Genomic DNA, 27,182 nt, shown 5'->3' on the forward strand with positions numbered 1-27,182 from the left:
GGAAGGGGACATACAAGAAGAGCTTGGAGCACCCGCTACACGGAAAGCAGCTCCCTGGTGGTCCAGTGGCGAAGACTCCACCTTCCAGAGCAGGGGACACACTGAGCCCTGGGTGGGGGCACGCAGATCCTGCAACACCGCACGGCAGCCAAGCCTACGCACCACAACTCCTGAGCCCGTGCGCGCTGGAGGCCGCGCTGCACAACAGGCCTGCCTGACACAGCGGCGCCACTGAGCTGACGCCGTCAGATAAGCAAACAGCACCGAGAGGAGAGCAGGGGCTAGCAGACATCCACAGGCTGGTCAAAGGGCTCAGAAGCCGGCTCAGAGGCACTCACTGGCCAAACAGGTGCGGACAAAGCAGGCTGCCCGCCACTCAGCTCCACAGGATCAAGTCTGGCCACTGGCGTCGCGACTACAAGAGCCCTCTGAGAGGAGAGCCGGGCGAAGCAGGCTGTGTCTGGATGCCTGGGCCCTGCAGGGGCAACACGCACACTGAGGAAGAACGTCGCTGGCCCTAGATTCCCGCTCTGTCCCACATGCAGCCAAGCACTAGAGTCACGAACTGCAAGACCCTCAAGGCCAGCGGCAGCCTCCCCCCGGAGACCCCGGCTGCAAGCAGCTCCTTCACCAAAATTCACGCCATCCAGGCTCAGTGTGCCTCTCTGCGAGCAGCTCCTCGGGGCCTCCGTGCTCAGACATTGAATAAACTCGACCCACAGCCCTCGCATCGTGCATTTTATCCAGTTAACAGACTGAGCATACATGAGATTAAGAACTGCCCTGGGTTAAAGCACACCCATGATGTCAAAACCTACCCATTTATAAAGATGCTGGGAAGAAGTGAGTATCTCATTGGTCACTTCCAGATTAAATATGTGATGTACTCTCACTACCCCGCCCCAAACCCACTAAAGAAGAACGAAGGTTGTGTTTTAAGGTCTGAAACCACGAAGACAAAGCCACAACAAATCAACAGAGGAGACAGAAGCCACACACTCGGGCACCAGAAGTGGGCGGATGGCGGGTCCGTTTCCCAATTCAGCGAGCCCAGAGAGCAGGTCCTGAGCCAGCCTGGGCAGAGCTGAGATGCAGTCACACGGACACTTCCACTCCCCGCGAGCTCGGGACACGCAGCACTGGTGAGCTCCGGGGGACGACGGGAGGGGAGGGCGGGAGTTCCAGAGAACTTCAGGGGAGGACAGGAGGGGCGGATGGAAGGGGAGGACGGGAGCTCCAGGACAGTGCTGGAACAAGACAGCTCTCCGAGTCTGCTTGAAAAGCACTGCATCCCTAGGCGACCCCCGTCTGCCCCCCGCCCAACACTGTAGAGCTGACAAACATCCCTTCTCCTGGCACAAGACTGCAGCCCAACTGCAGGAGAGGCTCACACTGCATACCAGCGCAGTTAGTCAACTGCCGGCAGGCACGCTGTCCCAACTGGCAGACAAGAGCCCTCTCGCACCTGCTCCAGAACACCGGTGCCCAGCCCCACACCATCAGGTAGGACAAAGTTCCTCTTTCCAAGATCCTACTCACCCAGGAAGAAGGACCTAAAGACACCGACATAAGACATTCTCAGATCAAATGGCCCAGCCAGACCACCCTCCGGAGAAGGTCAGTGAAGCCCCCCAGCAGGCTGCACCGGCCCTCCTGGAAACAGCTCCAAACTAACACCAGCAGACACCTGAGAGAGGACGCAGGTGGAAAACTGATGATACGCGGGAGAAGCAACCTGCAAAGACACGACCCCGTGCACAAAATCACAGACGGAGGGGCCGGGTGCAAAGAGCCCCAGGGACACGACCCTGTGCACAAAGTCACAAACAGAGGGGGCGAGCACAAAGAGCCCTGGGGACTTAAAACCAGGGAGCCCTCTTCTCAGGCACTGGTGAGAGCAGTTCGTCCCCCGCAGCCCCCCCAGGGCCTGGCCGCCCACCCACCGGCACTCACACACTCTACGTTCTCAGTCATGTTCAGGATGACGTAGTTCTTCCCGGCCAGATTGCTCCAGTCTTTGCAGATCACCTGTGCAGTGACACAGAGGGGGTCTGGAGGGAGTCTGAGTGGAAACCCCGGAGACGCGAGGAGGGCGAGGCCGGGTGTGGCTGTGACGGCTGGGGGGCAGACCAGCTGCGTCACCTCCACGACTGACAGCCCCCAGCCCAGCCAAAGCTCACAACCTGCTCTCTCGGGACAGGAGGCGCGGGCCCAGAGGCTCCAGGGCAGAGGGAACTGGAATGCTCTGAAGGGCGAACAGTGCACCTGTGGGCGGACACCCAGGCTGACCGCCCAGGACCACCCCTTTTCTTCTGTGGCCGGGGTGGGCCAGGCTGGGGGTGTGTGAGAGTGACTCGTGGGGTGGGGAGGATGGCAGGGTGGCGGCACACGTGGGGGGCTGTGGGGGGGAGGGGGCTGGCGGGAGTGCCCCCCAGCAGCTGTGACAAGCAGGGGGACCCTGAACTGAGAGGGGGGAAGGCTGGGGGGTGGGCGGGCCAGTGTGGAGAGGATGCCACTGATGGGCCGTGAGCAGTGCCCCCGGAATCTGCTGCCTGCCCGCCCCTGCCCCGCACAGTCACTCTACCTGCGTGGAGTCCCAGGGCCTTCTGGACGGAGCTGCCTCGGCCGGCCCTTCCTGGGGCTCCTGCCTGAGGTCATCTCGCCTCAGAGTCACAGAAGAAGGTGTCAGCTCTGTGCCTCCGGGGGCCAGCGGGAGAGAGGCCGAGCCTCCGGGCTGCAGGGCATCTCTGCCAGGGCCCTCAGCCCTGCCGGGAGCCGCCGTCTGAGGGAAGGAAGCGGGGGACGGCCCTGCGCCCGGCCGGCCGGCCAAGCCCGCGGCTGCAGCAGCGGCCTCCACGCCGGGTTCCGGAGGGGCCTCAGGCACACCGCCGCGCCCTGCGGCCGGCAGCACCGTGGGCCCCGGCCCGCGGCCAGCCATGTCCTGACCCCTCAGGGTCACCGGACTCAGGCTGACCCCAGGCGGGGACAGGCTGGGCTCCATGCTGCTGCCTGCCTCCCCCCCCGAGGCCGCTTGATCCCCTGACTCCTCGGGCCGGTGCTCAGGGGGCCCCGGGGCCCGGCTGCTGCCCGCCGGCAGGAAGCCGACGGCCTGCCTTCGGGCGCCCTCCTGGGGTCCGGTCACTGGCAGCAGCTGCTCCTCCTCCTCTCCGGGAGCCACGTGCCAGGGCGGCCCCACCAGGTCCACCCCGGGCAGCGGGGAGGCGAGACTCGGTGTCTCTTGATTCTGGCCCGTGCTGTCCGTGGGACCCGCCTTCTCAGTCAGGTCCGGAAAAGCGTAATCTGTGGACAGAGAGGGAGATTTCATTCCAGAGCTTCATTGTTCATGGATTTGCTGAGCAGATGATAAAAAAATCCAGGATAGTCTCAGGGGGATGGTGGGGAGGTCGGTGGACAGTGGGTCACGTGGGAAAGGCGTGGGCAACAGGCTGGACTGGAGGGGACAAACAGGGCTGGGGGACGAGCCCCAGGCTGGCCTTCACTTCCTTCATGGGAGCGACGTGGTGCGCCCCGCCCCAGTGTACAAGCCCCAGGGACCCGGGCCTGCGGCCATCTGCGCCCCGCTCTGGCAGCCGGCTCTCCGTGTCTCTCTGGCTCCTCCTCTGCACTCTCCCCTGAAAACCGTCATGACCCTTCACCCCTTTCCTAACAGGCTGGGGTGGGGGTCTTCCGTGTGAGTCTGAGGACCCTCTCAGGGCAGGTGATGACCACCGTCCCTGACCGGCGCTCCTGCTTTGAACTGAACGATGCCAGGAGGCAGAGGGCAGAGGCTGAGCCCCAGTGTCTGGAGTCTTCCCGTGCTCTCAGCGCCACTGCCGGCGGGGAAGGAGCGCTTCCTCACCCACCAGCCCCTGAGAACAGAGGCCTCCTGGAGACTGGGACGTCTGTCTTCTCAACGAGATGTGAAAAGCACAGGCCAGTTTGTTTGGAAACTCATTCAAAATGTCAGAGAGTACATCTAGGTAGCAACAGATATTGGCGGCCCCACTTTGTTTCAGAATAATAAACGTTACCAACATAAAACTCCAACTAAAAATCTTAATTTATCTACTTAAAGAAAGAAATTCTATGGAAGCTAAAAGTAATAATAATAATAAACATCAAAGTTCTGAAACACCATAGAACCGGGGCTGGGAAAGGTCTACGGGGGTTGACTGAGCTGCTCAGCCTCCTCCTCCTCCTCCTAAATTTCTGACAAAAGAGACAATTGTTTTACACCATGAAAATAAAAGTCTAAAAACACGGATAAATTTCTGTTAACATGGAAAGCAGATGAGCTCAGAGAATCAGATAACCTCTCAACCAGAATAAAGAGGAAAGTCAGCAGTGGAAGAGGGAAGTTCTCACTGTCAGAATCAAGGAGAGGGACGTGCTGTGGGTTTAGTGAGGACACAGAACCCAAAGCTCAGAGGGCAGAAGACAACGCTGCAACTCATCCTAGCGCCTCAGCAAGACAGACACACCACTTCCCTAAAGCAAGAGCAGGGTAACAAAGGCAAGCAGTCTTTTAAAAAGAAAAGGTCTCGGATTTATTTGCAGGGCAGCAATGGAGAAACAGACATAGAGAACAGACTTACGGACATGGGGAGAGCGGGGGCGAGGGCGAGACGTGCGGCGAGAGTAACATGGGGGCTTCCATCACCGTATGTAAACTAGAGAGCCAACGGGAATGGGAACTCAAACAGGGGCTCTATACCAACCTGGAGGGGGGGACGGGGCGGGAGATGGGAGGGGGGTTCAAAAGGGAGGGCACGTGTGTAGACCTACGGCTGATCCATGTTGAGGTTTGACAGAAAAGAACGAAACTGTGTAAGACAATTATCCTTCAACTAAAATATAAATTAAGTAAAAGAACAGTTCTTGGAAACTAAAAATCATTTCAATGTATGTGAACTTTTGATAGAACAGCTTGAAGAAAAATCATCAGAGCAAAAGCAAAAGGGAAATAAGCTAAGGAGTAAAGGCGATCAGTGTCGGTAGGTCTAGTTACTGTGATCTTCAACAAGACAGAAACACCCCGAGTCCAGGCTCACAGAAGGAGCCCTCAGGCTGGAAGGGTCGTGGACAGGAACAGTGGCGGGCTCACCCCCAGCCTCACTCTCAGGACACGCCAGCTCTCAGGGACAAATGGGCTGCCTACAAAGCAACAAGGAACAGACTCTCATCAGGCTTCTAATCAACTACACTAGACTGCAAGAAGGAGAGGTGTGCTCAAAATTCTGAGGGAAGCTTACTCTGAACTGTCACGCCAGGCCTCCCTGTCCATCACCAACTCCCGGAGCTTACTCAAACTCATGTCCATTGAATTGGTGATGCCATCCAACCATCTATGGTCTCCCGAAGCAGCAGTGTCTCCTGAGCACCACTGTCTTCTGGAGCACCACTCTATGCTGGACACCCGTCTCCTGTGCTACTGTCTGCAGGATGCCACTGTGCCCAGAGCACTCTCTCTCCTGGACAGATCTCTCTCCTGGACACCACTGTCTCCTGAACACCACTGTACCCAGTATACCACTGTGTTCTGAACCAACATCTGTCCTGGACACAACTGTCTCCTGGCCTCCACTTTCTCTTCCACCACCACTACCTCACTCAGCACACTGCGCCAGTCTCATGACACCACCATCTCCTGAACAAACGCGCGTCCTGGACACCACTGTCTGTGTGCACCACGGTCTCCTGGATTCCACCATCTTTGGATCACCGTAGTGTCCTGCAGCGTCACAGTGTCTAGACTCCTCTCTCTCCTGGGGCACCCCTGTTTCCTGCACAGCACTGTCTCTAGGACCACCAGAGTCCCCTGGCAGCACAGTCTCCTGCAGCACTCCCCAGTGTCTGGAGGATCATTGTCATTTAGGCACCATGTCTACTGAGCAACACTGTCTCCTGAACTCCACCATCTCCTGATTCCACTGTCTCCCAGAGCAACAACGTTTCCTGAGTATCACTGTCTTCTGGAACACCCCCATTTCCTGGACCATAACAGTCTCCTAGACACCAATTTCTACTGGAGCACCACCGTCACCAGGACCCCACCGTCTCCTGTGTCTACCGTCTCCCAGAGCAGCAATGTTTCCTGAGTACTCCATCACCTCCTGGAGCACCACAGTCTCCTGGAGCATATCTGTCTACTGAGCACCATCGGCTCCTGGAACCCACTGTCCTGAGTCCATTGCCTCCTGGAGCAACAATGTTTATTGAGTATCGTAGCCTCCTGGAGTACCACTGTGTCCTCAAACATCACGGTCTTCTGGACATGACTTTCTTCTAGAGCAACACTGTCTCGTGCACACCTGTCTCCTCTGAAGTACTGTGTGCTTGACACCACTGTCTCCTCAGCACCACTGTCTGAGCACCACCATCTCCTGGAGCACAACAGTCTCCCGGACACCACTGTCTCCAGGAGCACCACTGGCTCCTTGGCAGCACTGTCTAGTAAGCACCACCGTCTCCTAGAGCACCAGAGTCTCCTGGACATCACTTTCCTGGGAGCACCTGTGTCTCTTGCAGAACACTGTCTCCTGTGCATCACAGTCTCCTGGACATCACCGCCTCCTTGAGTACCATGGTCTTTTGGACACCATTGTCTCCAGCAGCACCACTATCTATTGACAACACCATCTCCTGAACACCACTGTCTCCTGGACACCTCCATAACCGGGAGCACCACTGCTTCCTGGCAAGCACTGTAAAGTGAGCACCATTTTCTCCTGGACACTATCATCTCCTGGGGCACCAGAGTCTCATGCAGAACACTGACTACTGTGTGCCATGGTCTCCTGGACACCACTGTCTCCTGAGCACCAGTCTCCTGGGCAACACTGTCTTTGGCGTACCATTGTTGTCTGAACCTGACCCTCTCTGAAGCACCACTGTCTTCTAGACCAACAATATCTCCTGAGCACCACAGGCTGTTTGAGTACCATCTCTTCAAAACCATGATTTCCTGATCACCACTTTCTCCTGAGCAGCACTCTCTTGAGCACCATGGTCTCCTAGACATTACCATCTTCTGGAACACCAGTGTCTCATGCAGAACACTGTCTGCTGCGCACCACAGTCTCCTGGACACCAGTGTCTCCTGAGCACCACTGTCTCCTTGGCAGCACTGTCTACTGAGCAGCACTCTCTCTTGAGCTCCACTGTCTCCTGAGTGACAGTGCGTCCTGAGCACCATGGTCTCCTGAGCACCACTCTCTCCTGGAGACCCACGGTCTCCTGGAAAAGCATCATGTCCTGGAAACCAACGTCTCCTGAGCACCACTGTCCCCTGGACATCAACATCTCTTAAATCACCACTGTCTCATGCATAATACTGTCTCTTGTGTACCATGGTCTCCTAGATACCACCACCTCTTGAGCACCATTGTCTACTGGACACCAATGTCTCTCAGTCGTGTCAGACTCCTTGCGACCCATGCACTGCAGCACGCCAGGCCTCCCTGTCCATCACCAACTCCCGGAGTTCACTCAGACTCAAGTCCATCAAGTCAGTGATGCCATCCAGCCATCTCATCCTCTGTCGTCCCTTTCTCCTCCTGCCCTCAATCTTTCCCAGCAGCAGGGTCTTTTCCAGGAGCCAGTTCTTTGCATCAGGTGGCCAAAGTACTGGAACTTCAGCTTCGGCATCAGTCCTTCCAATGAACATTCAGGACTGATTTCCTTTAGGATGGACTGGTTGGATCTCCTGGCAGTCCAAGGGACTCTCAAGAGTCTTCTCCAACACCACAGTTCAAAAGCATCAATTCTTTCGCGCTCAGCTTTCTTTATGGTCCAACTCTCACATCCATACATGACTACTGGAAAAACCATAGCTTTGACTAGATGGACCTTTGTTGGCAAAGTAATGTCTCTAGTTTTTAATATGCTGTCTAGTTGGTCATAACTTTTCTTCTAAGGAGCAAGCGTCTTCGAATTTCATGGCTGCAGTCACCATCTGCAGTGATTTTAGAGCCCAAGAAAATAAAGTCTCTCACCGTTTCCACTGTTTCCCCCATGTATTTGCCATGAAGTGATGGGACCAGATGCCACGATCTTAGTTTTCTGAATGTTGAGTTTTAAGCCAACTTTTTTATTCTTCTCTTTCACTTTCATCAAGAGGCTCTTTAGTTCTTTGCTTTCTTCTGTAGACGAGGTGACATCTGCTTATCTAAGGTTAATGATATGTCTCTTATGCACCATTATATCCTGGACCTGCCTTCTCCTGAGCACCACTGTCTCTGAGAGCAACAAAATCTTGTGAACACCACAGACTTCCGGAGCTCCATATTCCCTTCAATACCACCATGCTCTGAGTACCACTGTCTCCTGGGCACCACCATCTCTGGACACCATCCTCTCCTAAGCACCACTGTCTCTTGGGCACTACCATCTCCTGTAAAAGTCCTGTCTACTGGACACCAATGTCTCCTGAGCACCACTGTCTCCTGGATTTTACCATGTCTGGAGCACCACCGTCTCCTGTAGCAACAATGCTTTCTGTGCACCATACCCTCCTGGAGTACCACCATCTCCTGGATCACCACAGTCCTCTAGATGCTACTTTCTCCTGGAGCACCACTGTCTCATGGGAAGCAGCATTTCCTGAGACCACTGTCTCCTCTGCACCACTCTCTCCTGGGACCCATGGCTACTGATCAGCACTGTCTCCTGGACCCCACCATCTCCTGGAGCAACAATGTTTCCTGAGTATCATGGCTCTCCTGAGCACCATCATCTTGTAGAGCAGCACAGTCTCCCAGATTTGACTTTCTCCTGGAGCACTGTCTCCCGGACACCACTGTCTTCTGGACACCACCGTGCCTGGAGCACCTTTGTCATTTGGACAGCACCATCTTTAGAGCACCACGGTCTCCTGATCACCACCATCTCCTGGAGCACCATAGCCCTGCATGCCAGCATCTCCAGGAGCACCACTGTCTGCTGACACCACTGTCTCCTGGAACACCACAGTCTCCTGCACACCACCATTTCCTAAACACAGCTGTCTCCTGTGCACCACTGTTTTCTGGACACAGTTGTCTCCTGGAGCACCACTGTCTCTTGGACTTCACTCTCTCCTGTGCACCACTTTCTTTTGGATACCACCGACTCATGGACCACCACAGTCTCTTGGACACCATCGTCTCCTGAGCACCGTAGTCTCCTGGACACCACCATCTCCTGAGAATCACTGTCTCCTGGAGCTCCAGTCTCCTTAGCACCAGTGTGTCCTAAACATAATTGTCTCATGGCTACCAGCACGTCCTGTAGCACTACGCTCTCCTGAATACTACTGTTTCCTGAAGTACCATATTATCTCGGATACGAAAGCTATGGTTTTTCCAGTGGTCATGTGTGGATGTGAGAATTGGGCTACAAATAAAGCTGAGCGCCAAAGAATTGATGCTTTTGAACTGTGGTGCTGGAAAAGACTCTTGACAGTCCCTTGGACTGCAAGGAGATCCAATATTCAGACCGCTGAATATTCACTGGAAGGACTAATGCCAAAGCTGAAACATCAATACTTTGGCCACCTGATGCGAAGAACCGACTCATTGGAAAAGACCCTGATGCTGGGAAAGATGGAAGGCAGGAGGAGAAGGGGACGACAGAGGATGAGATGGTTGGATGGCATCACCGATGTAATGGACATGAGTTTCAGTGGGCTCCGGGAGCTGGTGATAGACAGGGAAGCGTGGCGTGCTGCAGTCCATGGGGTCGCAGCACTGAGCGACTGAACTGTGACTGTCTCCTAAGCACAGTGGTCTCCTGGAGCATGATCATCTCTTGGAGCAGTATACTCTCCTAGAAACCACCTTCTCCTGGAGCATCGTTGTTTTCAGGACCCCACCATCTCCTGGGCACCACTGTCTCCTGGAGACAGTCCTGGAGACCGCTGTCTGCTATGCAGCACTGTCTTCTGGAGACCATTGTCTTCTGAGCACTATTATCTCCTGGACACCACTGTCTCCTGAGCACCACTGTCTCCTGGAGCACCAGACTCCTTGACTCCACTGTCTCCTCAGCAGCACTGTGTCCTGAACACCACCGTCCCGCGTAGCACTCTCTCCTGAGCTCTGCCATTTCCTGGAGTACCATATTCTGCTAACATCCCCATCTCCTGGAGTACCAAAGTCTGCTGGACACATCCGTCTTCTAAGCACCTCTGTCTACTGAGCCACCAAGGTCTCTTGGACACCACTGTCCCCTGGACACCTCCATCTCCTGAGCAGCACCGTTTCCTGGACACCACCACCGCCTGCATACTACTCTCTCCTGAAGCACCAGTCTCCCCACCACCATCTTTTCAGCACTACTGTCTCCTGGAACACCACCCAGTCCTGAGCACCATCATCTCCTGGACCACCATTTTACCTGGACTCACTGTCGCCTGGAGCACCACTGTCTCCCAGAACACTATTTTTCCTGGACACTACCATCTCCCGGACCCCACTTCCCCTGGAGCGCCACCTTTCCTGAAGCACCATTCTTCCAAGACACCACAATTTCCCAGAGCACCACCAAATCCTGGACACCACCATCTCCTAAACATCATCATCTCCTGATGCACCACCTCCTGCAGCACCACCATCTCCTGGAACAACACCGTCTGCTGGACACCTGTCTCCCATACACGACCATCTCCCAGAGCTGGATCATGTCCTGGAACACCATCGCAGGAATGCGCAACGCCTCAGACCATGAAGACCGTCCACTGACAGCCCTGTGGCCACGGAGAGCGGGGCTCCACCCTGCTTATTACTCTAGTTTTTGTCTTCCCGTTCCATCTACTTCAGGGGTGTGGAGTCAGGTCCCACAAACCCCAAAAGTCTGTCAAGGACAAACATACTCCTCACCTGGACACAGATTTGAACAAGCAGAGATGCCCAGGAGACACTTTGAAGTCGGCGTATAAGGACATCAAAGCTTGTCCCTGTGCCCTGGACAGGCATCACAACTCGGGCACCAGAGAGTCAGAAGGGTCCCTCACAGCCCATGCCACCTAGGGGAGGCTCCAGCTAGGTCTCAGTGTATGAAGATCAAGGGATGGCTAAGCTGCCCAGGGCTCGGCCAGCCAGCCAGCCAGGTCTCCTCACTGTCCCTGAGACACGAGAGGCCCACCTGGGAACTCACTCAATCCCCCTCCCCCATTAGCTTCCCTGCAGATGCACTGGCTGACGTGCTGAGGAGTGGCAGCGCCCCCAGGTGGCGGTTGTTGGAAATGACATCTCCCCTGAGCTATGGGGAACATCAGGCCTGCACATCCCAGGCAGGGCCCACAGCCCTCCTGTAAGGGGTGCAGAAACAAAGCTCGGAGGAAGGCAGACACTTCCTCTGTGTTGTGAGGCCAGACCCGTCGCAGCTGTAAGGCTGCCAATCTCAGGCTCCTGTGTAGGCAGAGCCAGTCTCTGAAAACACACTCCCAGCCAGCCAGGCAGGGCCAGAACGGGCTTCAGACACCACAGGAGCCAGCTTAAGTGGCAGCATCACCCCCGTGGTGCTGACCCCTTTGAAACTGGGCTCCTTCGCCAGCCTAGCTGACATATAATAGCCAAGGTCAAGCTTCAGAGTTCTGCAGGCGGATTTTAAATTCTGGTGACCAGTCCCAGGGCTCAGCACAGCCACCTCTCTGGGGTTTGAGGCTATAATGAATGACATAAGGGATGCACAACCCCAGGCCCACAGAGGCACTGACCTCCCCCTAAAGTCACCTGCAGGTTCTGCACCCCCTGAGCTCAAAGCACACCCAGGCTGTGGGTGGTGTGCTCAGGTGTGGCTGTGGCAAGACCCCAAGGAGTCCTGGGCCCTGCCAGCAGAAGGACCTGGGAGGTTCCCTTGTCCACGGCATGATGGCTGTGAGGCTGTAAGTTATCGTAACGGTGACTCAATAAAGCTTATTTCTTATTCATCCTATTTCAATACAAAACTGCACAGGCTATACATGGCAGAATTACGTACACGTAAGGATAAATTTACTCAGCAGAGAGTTTCTAGAATATGTCTACAATGATGGGCTGCAATCCTCTTGAAGATCACGTTTTGGGAGGCATTTGTGTGTCGTTGGCTTCCCCGCGCCCCCAACTTCCTTAAGCTCAACTGGGATGGCTCACTTACAACCTAAGCCCATTTCTGTTTTATCCTCTAAGAGAGGAGAACCTGGGGAGCATCTCCCTCGCAGTGGGGGGGCGGGAATCTACATGTTCTCTTAGGTGCCCCAATCTGCCTTTCTTTCCTGCAGCTAAAACCGTAACTATCCCTTATTCTCAATCCTTCCGTTGTCACTTACGTCCTCTTGTGAAGACTCTGGGTTTGCCAGTTTTAAGAGCACTCACAGGAGACAGCAGAGCGCAGGACATGCTCTTCTCAGAAGCGCGCCAAAACCACGACTCACTGCTGAGTGACCGTGCACAGGAGACACTGGAGCCACCGAGCAAGACGCCACAGCCAGAGACAAAGGGGAAGTGGCAATGAGCGGGTGGGAGGGGGCCATCACAGCAAAATTAAACCCCACCGGGCGGGCAACCCACAAACTGGAGAATAAGTACACACAGAAGTTCTTCCACTGGAGGGAAGGTTCTCAGGCTCATGTTAGGCTTCCCAAACTGGGGGTCCAGTAACGGGAGTAGGAATCCTCAGAGAATCTGACTTTGAAGGCCAGCAGGATTTGACTGCAGGACTTTCACGGGACTGGCAGAAACAGAGAGTCCACCCTGGAGGTTACACACAGTCTTGGCACAGCAATGACAGGGGCAGACTGGGAGAGTTACACGTGGAGTTGTAGAAATCCCAGTTGCTGCTTGGTCGCTTGCGACCCCATGGACTGTAGCTTGCGACCCCATGGACTGTAGCCCTCCAGGCTCCTCTGTCCATGGGATTTCCCAGGCAAGCATACTGAAGTGAGTTGCCATTTCCTTCTCCAGGGATCTTTCCAATCCCAGGGATTGAACCTGAGTCTCCTGCATTGCAGGCAGACTCTTTAGCACTAAGCCACTGGGGAAGTCTAGTAGAAGGACTATAAAAAGTCCTAGTATGGGTCTACAGATAAGAAAATCTAGGAAACTTTAGGAGGTGAGTGTAAGTTAATGCTTGCTTAACAATAAGGCAATAAACGAAAGCAGGAAGGATGCCCCAGGCCCTGAGGTGGAGGGAAATGTCACTGCCCTTCGGCTTGAAGAAGGTGGTCTTGTCCCCTCCCCCTTCCCACTATGAAATGGAAGCCCCCGTAACCCCCGGGCAGAGCCCCCTCGCCTGCCCAAGTTAGTTACAAGTGTCCTGTGCAAATCAATCTGTTCCTTGCCTATCACTTTGCCTCTCACTGATTTCCTTCTGTGCTGAGACACAAAGAACCTGAGCCTCAGTGAGCAGGGTTTTGATCAGGTTCAAGTCCCAAGCAGGATCTTGGGCAGGTCTGAGTCCCAGAACATGGGTTCAGGTTCCAATCTGAGGGGAATGGTTTCAGCTGGCAGCCACAAAGGGCCAGCAGGAAGGTAAGAGAAGGTTTAAACTCAGGTCTCGGTCCTGAAGAGGCCCAGGGGAGGCCTTGAGCCAGTTATCCTGGGAAAGACACTCAGCTGATGTCTGCTTCTTTTTGACCAGAGGGTCAACCCGGTATGCTTTTGCCCACCCAGCAGCAGGAACAGGACAGAACTGTTAAAATCTATGTCTTCTCCTTGACACTGAAGGTTTTCCCCTACATTCTTACTCACTCTGCTCTCTTTCTTTCTTTCTTCTGTTAACCTCAGAAGACCTGTGTGGCCGCCAAGGTGTGCTTTTCATTGCTTCTACTCCCCTCACTCTGACCCTTACATGCACTCGCCCTTTGTTCCCAACTTACAGTGAGACCAGCTCCCACTCATTGACAGCATCACTGCAGACACCCTCTGTACTGTTTCTTTGCAACAAATTTTAGTCACTAAGCTGGCTGAGAGACTACCTTGGAAGGGACAGCATCTAAAATCATAAGTGCAAATCTTGACCAAATTGTACAGTGGGTTTTGACTTAAGAGCAGAAATTTGGATAGTATGGGAAACAGGAACATCTTCTCAGGTTTGGGTCTGAAATGGGTCAGACTGCCTCAATCCCAAACAGTACCCCTTTGGACTATATCCTCCAGGACTGGGGAAAATTCAGACACTAGGGATTAACAAGAAGAAAACCTCATTAGACTATGTAATCATGTTTGGCCAGGATGAGTTAGGAAGCCAAAAAAGTGGTCACTAAATAGGTCCCTGAGTTATGATACTATACTGCAGTTAGATTTATACTGCAGAAGAAAATCTAAATGGGGTGAGTTCCCGTATGCCCAAATTTTCCTTGTATTTAGGGAATGAGACCCAAAAGGGACCTAAGGCAGGTGTAGTTCTAGCAGAAACAGGCATGTAGAGGGATTAACTCCAGTGAGGACATAGGAAGCATTTTAACTGCTCTACCCTCAAGGAGGGGCCTCCTGAAAGCCACACCCTCCACAAGGAGGAGCCAGAGCTACCACCCAACCCCTGGGAGGGGCCGCAGAGGCCCGCCCTTAGGTCAGTTAGCAACCAAGGGCCCTACAGCTCTGCCCCTGAGAGAGGCTCCTGGTGGAAATCAAGAAACAGTATGAGTCTATGTACTTTTCAAAGTATCTAAATATGGCAAAGGACAAGTTGGGAAATTTTCCTGAGGATATTGAGCTTTTACAAGGGAATTTACCCAACTAGTGAGATCTTTTGATCCCATCTGGGAGGACTTACAGATCTTACCAACCCACTGCTGCACTCCCAAGGAAAACCAGCCTGTAATACTGGCAGCCAGAGCCCACACAGACCAACAGGACCATGCAGTGCACCAGGCAGGAATGACACTGTCCCCGAGGAAACCCACAATGGTAAATACCAGCTGAATTCCACTGACAGAGACACACGGGATTATACGATTAACTGTTTAACAGAGGGTATGAAGAAATGCACAGTAAAACCTGTTAATTATGAAAAGGGGAAAGAGGTCCAACTGGGACAGGACGAAAACAAATCCTTCAGTCTTCCAAAGGAGATTCACTTCAGTTCAGTTTAGTTGCTCAGTTGTGTCTGACTCTTTCCGACCCCATGAATCGCAGCACGCCAGGCCTCCCTGTCCATCACCATCCCAGAGTTCACTCAGACTCACGTCCATGGTCAGTGATGCCATCCAGCCATCTCATCCTCTGTCGTCCCCTTCTCCTCCTGCCCCCAATCCCTCCCAACATCAGAGTCTTTTCCAATGAGTCAACTCTTTGCATGAGGTGGTCAAAGTACTGGAGTTTCAACTTTAGCATCATTCCTTCCAAAGAAATCCCAGGGCTGATCTCCTTCAGAATGGACTGGTTGGATCTCCTTGCAGTCCAAGGGACTCTGAAGAGTCTTCTCCAACACCACAGTTCAAAAGCATCAATTCTTCAGCGCTCAGCTTTCTTCACAGTCCAACTCTCACATCCATACATGACCACTGGAAAAACCATAGCCTTGACTAGATGGACCTTTGTTGGCAAAGTAACGTCTCTGCTTTTCAATATGCTATCTAGGTTGGTCATAACTTTTCTTCCAAGGGGTAAGCGTCTTTTAATTTCATGGCTGCAGTCACCATCTGCAGTGATTTTGGAGCCCAAAAAAATAAAGTCTGACACTGTTTCCACTGTTTCCCCATCTATTTCCCATGAAGTGATGGGACCGGATGCCATGATCTTCGTTTTCTGAATGCTGAGCTTTAAGCCAACTTTTTCACTCTCCTCTTTCACCTTCATCAAGAGGCTTTTGAGTTCCTCTTCACTTTCTGCCATAAGGGTGGTGTCATCTGCATATCTGAGGTTATTGATATTTCTCCAGGCAATCTTGATTCCAGCTTGTGCTTCTTCCAGCCCAGCGTTTCTCATGATGTACTCTGCATGTAAGTTAAATAAGCAGGGTGACAATATACAGCCTTGACGTACTCCTTCTCCTATCTGGAACCAGTCTGTTGTTCCATGTCCAGTTCTAACTGTTGCTTCCTGACCTGCATATAGGTTTCTCAAGAGGCAGGTCAGGTGGTCTGGTATTCCCATCTCTTTCAGAATTTTCCACAATTTATTGTGATCCACACAGTCAGCAGCTTTGGCATAGTCAATAAAGCAGAAATAGATGCTTTTCTGGAACTCTCTTGCTTTTTCGATGATCCAGCGGATGTTGGCAATTTGGTCTCTGGTTCCTCTGCCTTTTCTAAAACCAGCTTGAGCATCAGGAAGTTCACGGTTCACGTATTGCTGAAGCCTGGCTTGGAGAATTTTGAGCATTACTTTACTAGCGTGTGAGATGAGTGCAATTGTGCGGTAGTTTGAGCATTCTTTGGCATTGCCTTTCTTTGGAATTGGAATGAAAACTGACCTTTTCCAGTCCTGTGGCCACTGTTGAGTTTTCCAAATTTGTTGGCATATTGAGTGCAGCACTTTCACAGCATCATCTTTCAGGATGTGAAATAGCTCAACTGGAATTCCATCACCTCCACTAGCTTTGTTCATAGTGATGCTTTCTAAGGCCCACTTGACTTCACATTCCAGCATATCTGGCTCTAGGTGAGTGATCATACCATTGTGATTATCTGGGTCGTGAAGATCTTTTTTGTACAGTTCTGTGTATTCATGCCACATCTTCTTAATATCTTCTGCTTCTGTTACGTCCATACCATTTCTGCAGAAGCCGGGAGGACCCCATGCCTGAGGGGAGGCGGCCAAGAGGAGTTACCCCACGTCCGAGGTCAGGGGCGGCGGCCGAGAGTGCCAGGTTGCGACGGCGCAGAAACTGCCGAGAGGAGCTACCCCATGCCCGAGGCCAGGGGCAGCAGCCGGGAGGACCTACTCGGCACCGGCCGGGAGGAGCAACCGCACCTCCAAGGAGTGCAGGAGAGCCTAGAGGAGCTATTCCACGTTCAAGGTCAGAAGGGGCGGCGGTGAGGAGATACCCCTCGTCCAAGGTAAGGAAGAGCGGCTGCGCTTTGCTGGAGCAGCCGTGAAGAGATACCCCACGTCCAAGGTAAGACAAACCCAAGTAAGACGGTAGGTGTTGCAAGAGGGCATCAGAGGGAAGACACACTGAAACCATACTCACAGAAAACTAGTCAATCTAATCACACTAGGACCACAGCCTTGTCTAACTCAATGAAACTAAGCCATGCCCATGGGGCCACCCAAGATGGGCGGGTCATGGTGGAGAGATCTGACAGAATGTGGTCCACTGGAGAAGGGAATGGCAAACCACTTCAGTATTCTTGCCTTGAGAACCCCATGAACAGTATGAAAAGGCAAAATGATAGGATACTGAAAGAAGAACTCCCCAGGTCAGTAGGTGCCCCACATGCTACTGGAGATCAGTAGAGAAATAACTCCAGAAAGAATGAAGGGATGGAGCCAAAGCAAAAACAATACCCAGCTGTGGATGTGCCTGGTGATAGAAGCAAGGTCCGATGCTGTACAGAGCAATATTGCATAGGAACCTGGAATGTCAGGTCCATGAATCAAGGCAAATTGGAAGTGGTCAAACAAGAGATGGCAAGAGTGAATGTCAACATTCTAGGAATCAGCGAACTAAAACGGACTGGAATGGGTGAATTTAACTCAGATGATCATTATATCTACTACTGTGGGCAGGAATCCCTTAGAACAAATGGAGTAGCCCTCATGGTCAACAAAAGAGTCCGAAATGCAGTACTTGGATGCAATCTCAAAAATGACAGAATAATCTCTGTTCGTTTCCAAGGCAAACCATTCAGTATCACAGTAATCCAAGTCTATGCCCCAACCAGTAACGCTGAAGAAGCTGAAGTTGAACAGTTCTAGGAAGACCTACAAGACCTTTTAGAACTAACACCCAAAAAAGATGTCCTTTTCCTTATAGGGGACTGGAATGCAAAAGTAGGAAGTCAAGAAACACCTGGAGTAACAGGCAAATTTGGCCTTGGAATACGGAATGAAGCAGGGCAAAGGCTAATAGAGTTTTGCCAAGAGAACGCACTGGTCATAGCAAACACCCTCTTCCAACAACACAAGAGAAGACTCTACACATGGACATCACCAGATGGTCAACACCGAAATCAGACTGATTATATTCTTTGCAGCCAAAGATGGAGAAGCTCTATACAGTCAGCAAAAACAAGACCAGGAGCTGACTGTGGCTCACATCATGAGCTCCTTATTGCCAAATTCAGACTGAAATTGAAGAAGTAGGGAAAACCACTAGACCATTCAGGTATGACCTAAATCAAATCCCTTATGATTATACAGTGGAAGTAAGAAATAGATTTAAGGGACTAGATCTGATAGATAGAGTGCCTGATGAACTATGGACTGAGGTTCGTGACACTGTACAGGAGACAGGGATCAAGACCATCCCCATGGAAAAGAAATGCAAAAAAGCAAAATGGCTGTCTGGAGAGGCCTTACAAATAGCTGTGAAAAGAAGAGAAGCGAAAAGCAAAGGAGAAAAGAAAAGATATAAGCATCTGAATGCAGAGTTCCAAAGGAGATTAGCAGAGGCCTTTAGAAAGCATACAAACCTGGATGCCCCCTCCCCAGAGGGCAGACCCTTTGGCTATGCATTTCACAGCCCAGACACCAGTGTGAAATTCAGAAAGCAACTGCTGGTCCACGGATTTGAATGAACGATTTGCTCCAACTGGCCTATTCGGCTTTCAGTAACAGGGATATGGCCAAAAAGGCAGAACATCTCATCCTCTGTCGTCCCCTTCTTCTCCTGGTTGGATGGCATCATCAACTCAATGGGCTTGAGTTTAAGCAAACTCTGGGACATAGTGAAGGACAAGGAAGCCTGGCGTGCTGCAGTCCAAGAGGTCGCAAAGGGTCAGACATGACTGAGCGACTGAGCAACAGGACGGAGTTACTCTGCAATATGCAGAGGACCTTTCAGTAACAAGTTTCTCAAAGAGGAATAGGATGATAACACTTTTAAGACTCTAACTCATTTATGGAAAAAGCGTTACTGGTGTCTAAATCTTAGGTATAGATTTCTGAATAGGGGGTTCAGTATCTGGGATGTGTGCTTACCCCAGGAAAGATGTTTACATCTACTGATAAATGGTGTTAATTCAAAGATTAAAGTCATGAAAAACAGTAAAACAGCTTAAGGCCTGCTTGTGGATAACTGGATATTGCTGGATTTGGATTCCTGGTTATGAGCCAGATGTCCAATTGCTGTATGAGCTCCTAAAACAAAACACAGCAAGTGGACCATTAAATTGTAGGGGATACAGGAGAACAAGTCTTCCAAACTCTAAAAGGAAAATTATTAAGCCCCCCTTGCTCTGGGACTGCCTAATTTAGAAAAACCATTTTTCCCTTTGTGACTAAAGAAGAAGGTACGGCCCTCGGTGTGTCACCCAGCATTAGGACCCACAGATCGACCTGCTGCATATCTACATCAGGGTCTGGGCCTGACAGCAGCAGGACGGCCAGCCTGCCCGTGAGCAGTGACAGCAACTGCCTTATTAGTACTCAGCGGCTGCCGCTGGCGAAAGCTAACAGTGCTCGCATCCCATCAGGTGGCCAGTTTTAACAAGCCAAGGGAAACCACTGGACGACCAGAGAACACATTAAGACCAAACACTGTGCTTTAGTTTCAGATAATACTGCTAATGTTTCTCAACTACTGAGTCACACACACGAAGAGACAGAGGCCGTAAATGATCCTCTCCCAGATTTAAGACTATTGTGGGAAAATGGTTTGGGTCTTCAAGATCATGGCTGAAATTTTGGAACAGGAACTATGAGGCCTCTGTGTTTGTGTGTTCATATGTGTTTATATATGTGTTATTTAGTTCAGTTCAGTCACTCAGTCGTGTCCAACTCTTTGAAGCCCCATGGACTGCAGCACGCCAGGCCTCCCTGTCCATCACCAACTCCCGGAGTTTACTCAAACTCATGTCCATCGAGTCAGTGATGCCATCCAACCATCTCATCCTCTGTCGCCCCCTTCTCCTTCTGCCCTCAATGTTTCCCAGCGTCAGGGTCTTTTCCAATGAGTCGGCTCTTTGCATCAGGTGGCCAAAGTACTGGAATTTCAGCATCAGTCCTTCCAATGAATATTCAGCACTGATTTCCTTTAGGATAGACTGGCTGGATCTCCAAGGGATTCTCAAGAGTCTTCTCCAGCACCACAGTTCAACAGCATCAATTCTTTGGCGCTCAGCTTTCTTTAAAGTCCAACTCTCACATCCATACATGACTACTGGAAAAACCATAGCCTTGACTAGATGGACCTTTGTTGACAAAGTAATGTCTCTGCTTTTTAATATGCTGTCTAGATTGGCCATAACTTTTCTTCCAAGGAGCAACCATCTTTTAATTTCATGGCCACAGTCACCATCCACAGTGATTTTGGAGCCCAGGAAAATAAAGTTTGAAACTGTTTCCATTGTTTCCCCATCTATCTGCCATGAAGTGATGGGACTAGATGCCATGATCTTCGTTTTCTGAATGTTGAGTTTTAAGCCAGCTTTTTCACTCTTCTCTTTCACTTTCATCAAGAGGCTCTTTAGTTTTTCTTCACTTTCTGCCATAAGGGTGGTGTCATCTGTGTATCTCAAGTTATTGATATTTCTCCCGGCAATCTTGATTCCAGCTTGTGCTTCTTCCAGTCCAGCGTTTCTCATGATGTACTCTGCATATAAGTTAAACAAGCAGGGTGACAATATACAACCTTGACATACTCCTTTCCCAATTTGGAACCAGTCTGTTATTCCATCTCCAGTTCTAACTGTTGCTTCTTGACCTGCATACAGATTTCTCAGGAGATAGGTCATTAATTAATTCATGAAAGAGCTCTATTTAATTGACTTAAATTAAGCACTAATATAAATACTCAGAAATGCAAAATAATCTGGCCAAAATGAATTTCAGGTTCATGTTATCTGGAAAATATTTAGGACTTCAAGACAAAACTCATACTTGGTATTGAAGGTGGCTTAAACGTGTTGGCCTGATGGACATTCTGAAAATTAGACAAGGTCTCGAGTGTGGCTGCAGCCTCGTGATGGTACAGCTCCAGCGGTTATCTTAGCACCCGCACGCCACAGCAGTCACCAGGCTTCTGCATGGCTGCACTGTAATCAGGTGATTTAACTGTGACTTGTAAATCTTTTGTCACTTACAGATATTTTTATACTCTGGTGCTTACAAAAAGTGCTTCATCATCAAGGAGGTTCATAAAGAAAGGGTAAGAAAAACGAATGGAAGCAGTTACAGTAGTTCCACACCAAGATAACGGCTCTGAGAGGACTCCTGCCTATATTGACTTAAAACAAGGAGCTGTCCTGACCCTGGGGCCCCTACATCAGGCGTCCAGAGATTTTCCCTTCCTGACAGGCAAGGTCAACACCCCTACTTAGCCTTGACGCAGTTACAGAAGACGGACCATTGACCTTCTGCTTCCCATAAGATTATGGGAGTAAAACCTGGAGAATGAAACAGGAGGGATGGGGGCAGGGAACAACCTCCAAAGAATGACACATCCCGAGGACACAACATAAACTGATTAGAATCAAATGGGTCCAAAATGGCAGACAAGCCAACCAGCCCTTGACCCTAAGTATACGCTCACTGTAACACACCAGCAGGCTAAGTGACACACCCAGAGGCGCCATGACAGTCCCAAGGCCAACCACCAAAGACCAAACATGGGCAGTGACCCAATTCCTAGAAATCTCCACCCCTTCCCCAGAACAGCTGGAATAACTCCCCCACTCATCAGCCCATAAAAGCTGACTGCACCACAGCCCAAGGCCACACATGCCCCCTGAGATGGTCCACACTCGTCTGCGGAGTGTGTTTCTCCCAAGGCTGCTTCTGCCCCCTGAAATGGCCCACATTCTGTGGAGTGCATCTCTAAATTTACTTTATTCACCTATTTCTCTAAGTAAATCCACTTCTTACCTATCACTGTGTCTCTCACGGAATTCTTTTTGCAATGACACATCAAGAACCTAAGCTTCATTAGGTCCTGAAACCAGGTTGGTGATCTCACCTGGAAAACCATGGGTTCTGACTGGGTTCAGTCCCAGCCACGTTGGTTCAAGTACAAGCAGTTTTGGCTGGGACTCAGACCCAGCTAAAACTGGGACTCATAAGCACGAATCCCAACCTGACTTTGGCTCAGTCCCAGCACGTGAGTTCAAGCTTCTCAGCCTGAGGTGCACTATTTCACCAGGACCCAGGGGAAATGAGCAGTGACCTCATAGGAGACTGTGCCCAACCTGCCTGCTAGTGTTAGAGGGTCTCCTGCAGAGGCGGAGGACAAGGGCACTGGTACCAGCAGTTGTGGCAAGCACTCACTAAGCCATCATCAGCCCCACCACAGAGCCTGTAGGCTCCAGTGCAGGTTCAGTTCAGTCGCTCAGTCGTGTCCAGCTCTTTGCGGCCCCATGGACCGCAGCACGCAAGCCTCCCTGTCCATCACCAACTCCTGGACCTCACTCAAACTCATGTCCATTGAGTCAGTGATGCCGTCCAGCCACCTCATCATCTGTCGTCCCCTTCTCCTCCTGCCTTCAATCTTTCCCTGCATCAGGGTATTTTCCAGTGAGTCAGTTCTTCACATCAGGTGGCCAAAGGATTGGAGTTTCAGCTTCAGCATCAGTCCTTTCAGTGAACATTCAGGACTGATTTCCTTTAGGACGGACTGGTTGGATCTCCTTGCAGTCCAAGGGACTCTCAAGAGTCTTCTCCAGTACCATAGTTCAAAAGCATCAATTCTTCAGCCCTCAGCTTTCTTTAGAGTCCAACTCTCACATCCATACATGACTACTGGAAAAACCACAGCTTTGACTAGACAGACCTCTGTTGGCAAAGTAATGTCTCTGCTTTTTAATATGCTGTCTAGGTTGGTCATAACTTTTCTTCCAAGGAGCAAGCCTCTTTAAATTTCATGGCCACAGTCACCATCTGCAACGATTTTGAAGCCCAAAAAGATAAAGTCTCTCACTGTTTCCACTGTTTCCTGATCTATTTGCCATGAAGTGATGGGACCAGATGCCATGATCTTAGTTTTCTGAATGTTGAGTTTTAAGTCAGCTTTTTCACTCTCCTCTTTCACTTTCATCAAGAGGCTCTTTAGTTTTTCTTTGCTTTCTGCCATAAGGGTGGTGTCATCTGCATATCTGAGGTTATTGATATTTCTCCAGGCAATCTTGATTCCAGCTTGTGCTTCTTCCAGCCCAGCGTTTCTCATGATGTACTCTGCATGTAAGTTAAATAAGCAGGGTGACAATATACAGCCTTGACGTACTCCTTCTCCTATCTGGAACCAGTCTGTTGTTCCATGTCCAGTTCTAACTGTTGCTTCCTGACCTGCATATAGGTTTCTCAAGAGGCAGGTCAGGTGGTCTGGTATTCCCATCTCTTTCAGAATTTTCCACAATTTATTGTGATCCACACAGTCAGCAGCTTTGGCATAGTCAATAAAGCAGAAATAGATGCTTTTCTGGAACTCTCTTGCTTTTTCGATGATCCAGCGGATGTTGGCAATTTGGTCTCTGGTTCCTCTGCCTTTTCTAAAACCAGCTTGAGCATCAGGAAGTTCACGGTTCACGTATTGCTGAAGCCTGGCTTGGAGAATTTTGAGCATTACTTTACTAGCGTGTGAGATGAGTGCAATTGTGCGGTAGTTTGAGCATTCTTTGGCATTGCCTTTCTTTGGAATTGGAATGAAAACTGACCTTTTCCAGTCCTGTGGCCACTGTTGAGTTTTCCAAATTTGTTGGCATATTGAGTGCAGCACTTTCACAGCATCATCTTTCAGGATGTGAAATAGCTCAACTGGAATTCCATCACCTCCACTAGCTTTGTTCATAGTGATGCTTTCTAAGGCCCACTTGACTTCACATTCCAGGATATCTGGCTCTAGGTGAGTGATCATACCATCGTGATTATCTGGGTCGTGAAGATCTTTTTTGTACAGTTCTGTGTATTCTTGCCACCTCTTCTTAATATCTTCTGCTTCTGTTAGGTCCATACCATTTCTGTCCTTTATCGAGCCCATCTTTGCATGAAATGTTCCCTTGGTATCTCTAATTTTCTTGAAGAGATCTCTAGTCTTCCCCATTCTGTTGTTTTCCTCTATTTCTTTGCATTGATCGCTCAGGAAGGCTTTCTTAACTCTTCTTGCTATTCTTTGGAACTCTGCATTCAGATGCTTATATCTTTTCTTTTCTCCTTTGCTTTTCGCTTCTCTTCTTTTCACAGCTATTTGTAAGGCCTCCCCAGACAGCCATTTTACTTTTTTGCATTTCTTTTCCATGGGGATGGTCTTGATCCCTGTCTCCTGTACAATGTCACAAACCTCCGTCCATAGTTCATCATGCATTCTATCTATCAGATCTAGTCCGTTAAGTCTATTTCTCACTTCCACTGTATAATCATAAGGGATTTGATTTAGGTCATACCTGAATGGTCTAGTGGTTTTCCCTACTTTCTTCAATTTCAGTCTGAATCTGGCAATAAGGAGCTCATGATGTGAGCCACAGTCAGCTCCTGGTCTTGTTTTTGCTGACTGTATAGAGCTTCTCCATCTTTGGCTGCAAAGAATATAATCAGTCTGATTTCGGTGTTGACCATCTGGTGATGTTCATGTGTAGAGTCTTCTCTTGTGTTGTTGGAAGAGGGTGTTTGCTATGACCAGTGCGTTCTCTTGGCAAAACTCTATTAGCCTTTGCCCTGCTTCATTCCGTATTCCAAGGCCAAATTTGCCTGTTACTCCAGGTGTTTCTTGACTTCCTACTTTTGCATTCCAGTCCCCTATAAGGAAAAGGACATCTTTTTTGGGTGTTAGTTCTAAAAGGTCTTGTAGGTCTTCCTAGAACTGTTCAACTTCAGCTTCTTCAGCGTTACTGGTTGGGGCATAGACTTGGATTACTGTGATACTGAACAGTTTGCCTTGGAAATGAACAGAGATTATTCTGTCATTTTTGAGACTGCATCCAAGTACTGCATTTCGGACTCTTTTGTTGACCGTGATGGCTACTCCATTTGTTGTGAGGGATTCCTGTCCGCAGTAGTAGATATAATGATCATCTGAGTTAAATTCACCCATTCCAGTCCATTTTAGTTTGCTGATTCGTAGAATGTCGACGTTCACTCTTGCCATCTCCTGTTTGACCACTTCTAACACTGATGTTAGAGAAACGCAAATGAAAACTCAAAACGAGGTATCATCTCGTACCAGTCAGACTGATTATCATCAAAAAAAATCCATAAATAGGAGAGTTCCCTGGTGACCCAGGGGTTAAGAATATGCCTGCCAACGCAAGGGACACGGGCTCCATTCCTGATCTGGGAAATAAGAGCCCACATGTTGCGGGGCCATGAAGCCTGTGCAGCACGACTGCGGAGCCCACACCGGGGAGGCCCCGGGCTGTGAGCACTGCAGCCCACGCGCAGCGACGAAGACCCAGTGCCGTCATGACAAATAACTGAACTTAAATGTAGCGAAGAAGAGTCATAAAGATTCATTGATTCTCACAGGTCATGAGTCACCCTATGTACAGGGATGCCAAAACCACCAGATAAACAAGTTTGCTCAAACCTTTTCTTGAACTGCACTGAATTGTAAGTGGAACTTTGTAAACTGATAATGACTTCTGACAAGTTTTCAAACACTCTTAAAAGAAAATCCACAAAGAAATGCTGGAGAGGATGTGAAGAGATGAGACCCCTCCTACAGTGGTGGGAATGTGAACTGGCGCAGCCACTGTGGAGACTCCTTAATAAAAACTAAACAGAGGGCTGCCACGCGGCGCTGCAGCCCAGTCCTGGGAACACGCCCAGAGAAGCACGCGGGCTGAAAGGCCGCAGGCACCCAGTGCTCACCGCAGCATGTTCAAAACAACACGACATGGCAGTGACCAAAACTGCATCCACAGAGGAGACGGCAAAGAGCACGTGGCTCACATGTACAAAGCGGGTATCACTGAGCCACAGAAAGAATAAATGAGTGCCGTGTGCAGCAACACAGATGGACCCAGAGACTGTTACTGAGTGAACTTAAGTCAGTGCCAGAAAGAGAAATATCACGATATCTCTTACATTCAGAATCTAAAAAGAAATGATACAAATGAACTTGTTTATAGAACAGAAACACACTCACCAACTTAGAGAAGAAACTTACGGTTACCAGTGGGGAAGGATGTGAGGGCAGGGATAGCTAAGTAGTTTGGGATGACAGGTACTCACTACCGTATTTAAAATGGAAGCCATAAGGGCCTGCTGTAGAGTTCAGGGAACTCTGTTCAATGTTATGTGGCAGCCTGGGTGGGAGGGGAGTTTGGGGGAATGGATACGTGTGTGTGCGCGCGACTGGGTCTTGTGCTGTCCATCTGAAACTATCACAATGCTGTTAATCAGCCACACTCTGAAACAAAAATGCTCAAATAAAAAAAGAGTGCTCACAAAATCAACAGTGTAGGCACACAATAAACATTTGGTGAAAAAACTTAGAAACTTAACAAAACTCATTAACTGGAGGCTAACTAACACAAAATGTAAAGGGAGACATCCTGACTCACACACAGTTTGGCTTTATCACAGCACGTAAGCTGCATCCAGGCCTTTTCCCCTTAATCTCACGATGGTGCTTTCCCTAAAAAGATCATGCTGCATGATTTTCCCCCGAATGCTTCACCCCAGCTGTGTAGGCCTCTTTCCTGTTTATCACGGCTGCACTGAACTTTATTTCTGCTTCCAGGGCCAGCCATCCTCTCACGTGACCTTCAGTCTCGGCTGAAACAGTAATGAACTGATTCCTCTGTTGAAGACAAGGAATTAAAACCAGCATCAGAGCCAGTAGCCTTGAAAGATCATTTTAAACGTCCTTTAGGTTAATGTCAAATCACTGAAAACCGTCCCGAGTGCAACACTAAAGCGAGTTATTCAACGGAGTATTAATACAGAAACATTGATGCAACTCCCAAAAGGTCTATGTAGAACAGACATGCAAGCGGAAAAGCTTTCCGTGTAATTAAACACGACTCGTTAACGGTCAGACTCAGCGGTCATCACAGAAGTGTAAATCAGCCCAGGGATGGGTCTTGTGGATGGCAAGCTGACAACACAGGAGCACATCTCAGCGTCCACGTGGGGACAGGAGGGAGATCCGGCCGCGGTGTGGAGGGGAGAGCGCACATGAGACCCCTTGGA

The 27,182-nt window shown here is 50.3% G+C and overlaps 1 protein-coding gene across 1 annotated transcript in view; it reads right to left on the reverse strand.

Moving 5' to 3' along the window:
• The window catches only part of PODXL2 (podocalyxin like 2), a 47,929-nt gene that overhangs the window by 7,461 nt on the left and 13,286 nt on the right, over nt 1-27,182 (reverse strand). The window contains exons 3-4 of the mRNA XM_025272459.2: nt 2,585-3,300; nt 1,954-2,028 (exon numbers count right to left, since the gene is read on the reverse strand). Of these exons, the coding sequence (XP_025128244.1) occupies nt 1,954-2,028; nt 2,585-3,300 (791 nt within the window). The remainder of the gene's footprint in view (nt 1-1,953; nt 2,029-2,584; nt 3,301-27,182) is intronic.

Source organism: Bubalus bubalis, chromosome 21, assembly GCF_019923935.1.
Source record: "Bubalus bubalis isolate 160015118507 breed Murrah chromosome 21, NDDB_SH_1, whole genome shotgun sequence".
Classification (NCBI taxonomy): Eukaryota; Metazoa; Chordata; class Mammalia; order Artiodactyla; family Bovidae; genus Bubalus; species Bubalus bubalis.